Genomic DNA, 7,871 nt, shown 5'->3' with positions numbered 1-7,871 from the left:
CCTATTTACATTCAGTTGCTCTCAAAGGAACTCAAAGAGAAGACGTGTGATTAAAATAGGTGAAAGTGTACAACAAGTTAGGTCCATGATGGATATAGAGTCACTTTCTTCCCCAAAACCTTTTTGAAGGATATTATATAAGTAATTAGTGTGGTTTGTGAGAACAAGGACCAACATGGAGTGGTGTTACATGAGGGGGTTGAATAAGGCTCAATAGTAAGGTACAGAGAGAGCCTGAAGATAGACTTTAAAAAGTTATGTTGTGATTTCACATCTCCAATGGCAACGCCTTGCATCACAATGATGATGTCATGAAGGATATTTCATTTTTACTAGTATTTCAGATAAGTCTATTACGTATTCATCTCTGGATTGGGATTGTCACTTGCTTAATTGTAAGTAAACGGGAAGAAACGTGTAAAGAGATGTATTATTCTTTGGTTAGCAACACACCACTTACTACAACGTTATGTATTTTCCAGACTTATTGTTAGCTAGGAGGAAGACATGGAGGGTTCAACGCTGACACAGAGGAGGGCTGAGTGTCAGTTGAAGGAAAGGGAGATCCAGACAGACTACATGATGGAGCTGGGAGCCAGGTTGGCTCTGGTGAGGCAGATCCAGAGGGAGCAGGAGAAGGAGATAAAGAGGATTTGGTTTGAGACGAGGAAAATGCCAAGCCTGATTGAGGAGGTAACAAAGTCGACTAGAGTTCTGTTGAACAATATTGATTAAATCAAATATATGTCAATATACGGGCAAAATGTGCCATATGCCATTGAATGTAAGCTAACAGTATTTTGTCTGATAACTTTTCTTGTGTTGTATTCTGTATGTCTCTGAGTATTGTTATGTACACAGTCCTCAGTTCTTATGGTTGCCTTGTCTTTAAAAAATAAATAAATAACAAGACCAAGCGATCTCTCATAGACCTTCAAATCAGGATAATGTAGTTGTCCCACCTAGCTACCTTAAGTTGAATGCACTAACTGTAAATCGTTCTGGACAAAAGCGTCTGCTAAATGTCTAAAATATCAAATGTTATGCTGGGTGTAGTGCATGTATTTTTACACTTAGTTGACCCGTTAGCTAAAAGACCCAGGGTTGGTACAGACTGGTGCAGAGCATCTGAGAGGACACTAGATCTATACAGTGCCTTCGGGAAAGTATTCAGACACCTTTACTTATTCCACGAAGGAATTGTCCGTACAGTTCCCGAGACAAGATTGTGTCGAGATACAGATCTAGGGAAGGGTACCAAAAAAATCTCTGCACCATTGAAGGTCCCAAAAAGACAGTGGTCTCCATCATACTTAAATGGAAGAAATTTGGAACCACCAAGACCCTTCCTAGAGCTGGCCGCCCGGCCAAGCTGAGCATTCGGAGGAGAAGGGTCTTGGTCAGGGAGGTGACCAAGAACTTGATGGTGAATCTGACAGCGCTCAAGAGTTCCTCTGTGGAGATAGGAGAACCTTCCAGAAGGACAACCATCTCTGCAGCACTTCACCAATCAGGCCTTTATGGTAGGGTGACCAGATGGAAGCCACTCATCAGTACAAGGCACATGACAGCCCGCTTGGAGTTTGCCAACAGGCACCTAAAGACTCTCAGACCATGAGAAACAAGATGCTCTGGTCTGATGAAACCAAGATTGAACTCTTTGGCCTGATTGCAAAGCGTCAAGTCTGGAGGAAATCTGGCAGCTACGGCACAGTGAAGCACGGTGGTGTCAGCGTCATGCTGTGGGGATGATGAACGGAGCACAGAGAGATCCTTGATGAAAATCTGCTCCAGAGCGCCCAGGACCTCAGACTGGGGGCGATGGGTCACCTTACAACAGAACAACGACCCTAAGCACAAAGACAAGACACCGCAGGAGTGACTTTGGGACAAGTCTCTGAATGTCCTTGAATGGCCTTGCCAGAGCCCGGACTTGAACCGGAGCGAACATCTCTGGAGAGTACTGACAATAGCTGTGCAACAACTCTCCCCATCCAACCTAACAGAGCTTGAGAGGATCTGCAGAGAAGAATGGGAGAAACTCCCCAAACACAAGCATGCCAAGCTTGTAGAGTTAAACCCAAGAAGATTCTATGCTGTAATCGCTGCCAAAGGTGCTTCAACAAAGTACTGAATACTTATGTAAATACCCATTATTTATATTTGAAATGAATTTGGAACGATTCTGTTGTTGCTTTGTCAATATGGGTTATTGTGTGTAGATTGATGAGCGAAACAAATTATTTAATCCATTTTAGAAGAAGGCTGTGAGGTAACAAAATGTGAAAAAAGTGAAAGGGTCTGAATACTTTCGGAAGGCATTGTATATGTGATGTATAAGTACATAGTGTTCACTCATAAAGTACAGTGCCTTGCGAAAGTATTCGGCCCCCTTGAACTTTGCGACCTTTTGCCACATTTCAGGCTTCAAACATAAAGATATAAAACTGTATTTTTTTGTGAAGAATCAACAACAAGTGGGACACAATCATGAAGTGGAACAACATTTATTGGATATTTCAAACTTTTTTAACAAATCAAAAACTGAAAAATTGGGCATGCAAAATTATTCAGCCCCTTTACTTTCAGTGCAGCAAACTCTGTATGTATGTACTGAATGTGATCACTTTCATCACGTCTGTTTCTTTTCTCCTGCAGAATGTGAGAGATGTGACCAACCGTCCACTCACTGAGTTCATGGCTCCCTGTATTGACTCCCTCCCACCATTGGCTTTCACCAATCGGAGGCGGTTCATTGTATTTTCCTACTTTGTCCCTGCTGAGTGCCCGGTTGCCACAGAGGCCACTGCAGATGTATCTGCTGGTAAAAGAGAGGACTTGTCGCCAGATACACATCTATCCTCAATGCTGCATCGATACCTGCCACACTTCTTTAACGATGACTCCATTCCACCACAGCAGACAGTAGAGGGAACCACTGAGGACTCAGATGCTCCAGTGGCAATATCTAATATCAAGGAAGAGGACAGATTCTATCCGTTCTCCCTCCCACCACTGGCTCAGCGGTTCATTGGCAATTCATTCAATGTCCCAGAAACCTCCCAGCCTGCTGTTTCAGCCACGGAGTGCCGAGTTGCCACAGTGGACACTGCAGGTACAGCAACTGTCAAGAGAGAGAACCGATGGGCAGCTAGAATTCTTCCTTCAGTGCTGCCTCCATGCCTGCCACCAGTCGTTGACGATGACTTCATGCCTCCAGAGCACACAGTAGAGGATGCCTATGAGGTCTCATTTGCTACAGAGGCCACTTCAGGCACAGCTACTGTTGATGGAGTGGACAGATCAGCAGCTAAATGCCCTGTCCCAATGCTGCCTCCAAGTCTGCCACGTGTCTTTGACATTGACTACAAACTGCCAGGGGCGGCAGTAGAGGGAACCAACAAGTGTCCAGTTGCCAGTGAAGCAGCCGCTTCCGTGTCCACTGTCCTCCAAGAGGAGTTTTTGGCTGATAAAAGTCCTCCTGCACCTACAGCACTGTCTCTAAGGCTGCCCTGCACCCACAATATTGACCACAAACAGCCAGAGGAGACAGTTGAAAACACCACAGAGTGCTCAGTTGACATAGAGGAAAGTGCAGTTGCATCCACTGTCAAGAGAGAGGAAATGATGGGTGATAAAAGCCCTGTCCATGCACTTCCTCCAAGCCTGGCATGCATCCATGACAAGGACCACAAGCAGCCAGATCAGAAAGGAAGGGGCACTACTGTGGAGGTGGATATCTGCCCTCATGCTCACCAGCTGGTCTCAGATGCTAAATTAACTCTGGCAACCTGCAATGATGAGCCGCCCATCCCTCTGATCTGCGAGGTCACTAAGATGCCTGTTAGAGTTGGAGCCTCCATATGCAGGTCAGAGGATGAGGAACCCAGGCCCTGGACCCTGGAAGAGGTAAAGGTAGGTGTCCTTTTTCACACTAAAACTTCACAGGGATGGTGGTCAGTTCCATTTCAATTCAAAGCGTTGAAGAGAATTGGAATCTTAGAGTCTTTTGATCGGAATTGAAATGGAATTGACCCCAACTCTGCTGCTCTTTGCTCACAGTATAAAACATCACTAGGGTTAATTGGCCATCATTGTATGTTGATCACTCAAATGTGTATTGAATTTGCCACATTGGAACAATATTACATCTAGAGTCAATGTCTTCATGTTAGGATTATTGGATAGGCATTGAAAATGAGAGTGAAGAGAGGAGCGTCACTGAGGAGGTGAGCCCAAGGGAGGGATTGAAGAGTGAGGCGGACTGTGCCCATTCCAAGTGCTCCAATGGGATGGTTTCATCAGAGAGAGCAGAGACCATCCTGGGAAGAGTGGGCTTTCTGCTCATGAACCAAATGCAGAAAATCCCGTTTTTGAAGATGGAGGAAAAAGAGAAAAATAAGAAACTGAATAAGAAGTTGAAAGATAAAGAGAGAAAGGAGATGAAACACAAGGAGGAGGAGCAAAAAAAGAGGGAGAAGAAAGAGATGAAGGAGAGAGAGAAAGAACAGAAGAAAGTCATGAAGGCTGAGAAGAAGAGGGAGAAGTTCGCACAGAAAATGAGAGAGAAGGAAAGAAAAGAGAAGGAAAAGGCAGAGAAAAAGAGGTTAGAGGGGCTGATGAAGATACACAATGCCATGATGAAAGACAGGATTAAGAAAGAGAAGAAGTGTTCTGAGGAGCTGAAAAAGAGAGAGAAAGCTCAAGCTGCATTATTGGAGATGGAGAGAAAGATTTTTAAAAAGAGGAAAAGAAGAGAGAAAAGATGAGGAGAGAGGAGAGGAAGAGACTGGAGAAGAAGAAAAAGAGGGAGCCAGCTGGAGGTGGAACTGAGACGGTGATAGAAGAGCAGGGAAGGGATGAAAGCTTGAAGATGGATGAGTAGACTGGGTAATAGAGAGTAGGGAGGGAGGAATATGGTATTTTTGCATGCAATGAAAAAACAAAGCATTTAAAAATAAAATAAAAAATGTTAACTCTTGATTTTTGTTAAGGCATACTGTACAACACTGTATAAACACAAAAGGTTTACTTTTCACAAATCTGGGGAGTGTTTAATGATGAGGAGTTGAGGAAGAACAGGGGGGGGAGTTGATGGAGGGTGGAGAGGAATATGATACAGAGGAATTTGATAGAAGGATATTTTATGATATTTAACTCAGCAAGTCAGTTCAGAACAAATTCTTATTTACAATGACGGCCTACCAAAAGGCAAAAGGCCTCCTGCGGGAATAAACTTAAAACATAGGACAAAACACACATCACGATAAGTGAGACAACACAACACTTTAACCTCTTTCAGCTAGGGGGCACTATTTTTATGTTTGGAAAAAGAACGTTCCCAAAGTAAACGGCCTATTTCTCAGGCCCATATGCTAGAATATGCATATAATTGACAGATTAGGATAGAAAACACTCAAACGTTTCCAAAACTGTCGAAATATTGTCTGTGAGTATAACAGAACTGATATTGCAAGCGAAAACCTGAGGAAAATAAAACCAGGAAGTGGCCTCTATTTTGAAAGCTCCATGTTCCATAGCCTGCCTTCGCTCCAGATTCCCTTTCCTATCACTTCCTCAAGGTGTCAACAGTCTTTAGACATAGTTTCAGGCTTTTATTTTGAAAAATGGGCGAGCAAGATAACATCGCGTAGTGGATAGCTGGGTGTTCGCATGAGTTTTGCTTGCGCAACAGAGTGGTCCAGCCATTGACTCTCCCTCTCCTACTGAAAAAGAGACAGTGCCGGTTGATATATTATCGATTATATACTTTAAAATCAACCTGAGGATTGATTATAAAAAACGTTTGACATGTTTCTATGGACATTACGGATACTATTTGGAATTTGTCTGCGTTGTTGTGACCGCTCGAGCCTGTGGATTTCTGAACACATCGCGCCAAACAAACGGAGGTATTTTGGATATAAAAATAATCTTTATGGAACAATAGGAACATTTATTGTGTAACTGGGAGTCTCGTGAGTGAAAACATCCGAAGATCATCAAAGGTAAGCGATTAATTTGATTGCTTTTCTAATTTTCGTGACCAAGCTACTTTGATGCTAGGTGTCCATAATGTTTTGTCTAGTGATCGATAAACTTACACAAACGCTTGGATTGCTTTCGCTGTAAAGCATATTTTCAAAATCTGAAACAACAGATGGATTAACAAAAAGCTAAGCTGTGTTTTGCTATATTGCACTTGTGATTTCATGAATATAAATATTTTTAGTAATATTATTTGAATGTGGCGCTCTGCAATTCAACGGTTGTTGATGAAAATTCTCCCGCTAACGGAATGGGTAGCGTCAATTAGTTTTTAACAAGGTTGGCCAGTTGAGAACAAGTTCTCACTTACAACTGCAACCTGACCAAGATAAAACAAATCAGTGCGACAAAAACAACAGAGTTACACATGGGTTAAACAAACGTACAGTTAATAGCATAATAGAACAAATCAGTGTACAGTGTGTGCAAACCTAATCATATTAATGAGGTAAGGCAAAAAAATAGGCCATAGAGGCGAAATAACTACAAATTATCATTAATACTGGAGTGATAGATGTGCAGAGTATCATGTGCAAGTAGAGATACTGGGGTACTGTTTCTGGTACTCTGTTCTAGGCCCTCTCCTATTCTCGCTATACACCAAGTCACTTGGCTCTGTCATAACCTCACATGGTCTCTCCTATCATTGCTATGCAGACGACACACAATTAATCTTCTCCTTTCCCCCTTCTGATGACCAGGTGGCAGAGATCGCATCTCTGCATGTCTGGCAGACATATCAGTGTGGATGAAGATCACCACCTCAAGCTGAACCTCGGCAAGACGGAGTTGCTCTTCCTCCCGGGGAAGGACTGCCCGTTCCATGATCTCGCCATCACGGTTGACAACTCCATTGTGTCCTCCTCCCAGAGCGCTAAGAACCTTGGCGTGATCCTGGACAACACCCTGTCGTTCTCAACTAACATCAAGGCGGTGGCCCGTTCCTGTAGGTTCATGCTCTACAACATCCGCAGAGTAGAGACCCTGCCTCACACAGGAAGCGGCGCAGGTCCTAATCCAGGCACTTGTCATCTCCCAGTCTGGATTACTGCAAACTCGCTGTTGGCTGGGCTCCTGCCTGTGCCATTAAACCCTACAACTCATCCAGAACGAAAGCAGCCCGTCTGGTGTTCAACCTTCCCAAGTTCTCTCACGGGGTCACCCCGCTCCTCCGCTCTCTCCACTGGCTTCCAGTTGAGCTTGCATCCGCTACAAGACCATGGTGCTTGCCTGGACGGAGCTGTGAGGGGAATGGCTCCTCAGTACCTCCAGGCTCTGATCAGGCCCTACACCCAAACAAGGGCACTTTTGCGTTCATCCACCTCTGGCCTGCTCGCCTCCCTACCACTGACAAAAGGAAGTACAGTTCCCGCTCAGCCCAGTCAAAACTGTTAGTAATATTATTTGAATCTGGCCCCCAATGGTGGAACAAACTCCCTCACGACGCCAGGACAGCGGAGTCAATCACCACCTTCCGGAGACACCTGAAACCCCACCTCTTTAAAGGAATACCTAATAGTGATAAAAACAATCCCTCTCACCCCCCTTAAAAGATTTAGATGCACTACTGTTCCACTGGATGTCATAAGGTGAATGCACCAATTTGTAAGTCGCTCTGGATAAGAGCGTCTGCTAAATGACTTAAATGTAAATGTAATGTAATGGGTACAAAAGAGAAAAATAAATAAATAACAATATGGGGATGAGGTAGTTGGGTGTGCTATTTATAGATGAGCCAGTGGTTTTGGCAACGAGTATGTAGTGAGGGCCAGCCAACGAGAGCATACAGGTCACAGAGGTGGGTATTATATGGGGCTTTGGTG

The 7,871-nt window shown here is 43.9% G+C and overlaps 1 protein-coding gene across 1 annotated transcript; it reads left to right on the top strand.

Moving 5' to 3' along the window:
• The first annotated feature begins 484 nt into the window (after nt 1–484).
• Nucleotides 485–4,769, top strand: LOC135567523 (uncharacterized). Its single transcript, XM_065014886.1, has 3 exons — nt 485–693; nt 2,659–3,915; nt 4,176–4,769. Exons 1-3 carry the CDS (start codon nt 508–510, stop codon nt 4,767–4,769), a joined length of 2,037 nt encoding a protein of 678 aa, XP_064870958.1. The 5' UTR covers nt 485–507.
• Nucleotides 4,770–7,871: the final 3,102 nt, after the last annotated feature.

This window comes from Oncorhynchus nerka, unplaced genomic scaffold, assembly GCF_034236695.1.
Source record: "Oncorhynchus nerka isolate Pitt River unplaced genomic scaffold, Oner_Uvic_2.0 unplaced_scaffold_1949, whole genome shotgun sequence".
Lineage (NCBI taxonomy): Eukaryota > Metazoa > Chordata > Actinopteri > Salmoniformes > Salmonidae > Oncorhynchus > Oncorhynchus nerka.
This window is presented reverse-complemented; position numbering and strand designations above follow the sequence as displayed.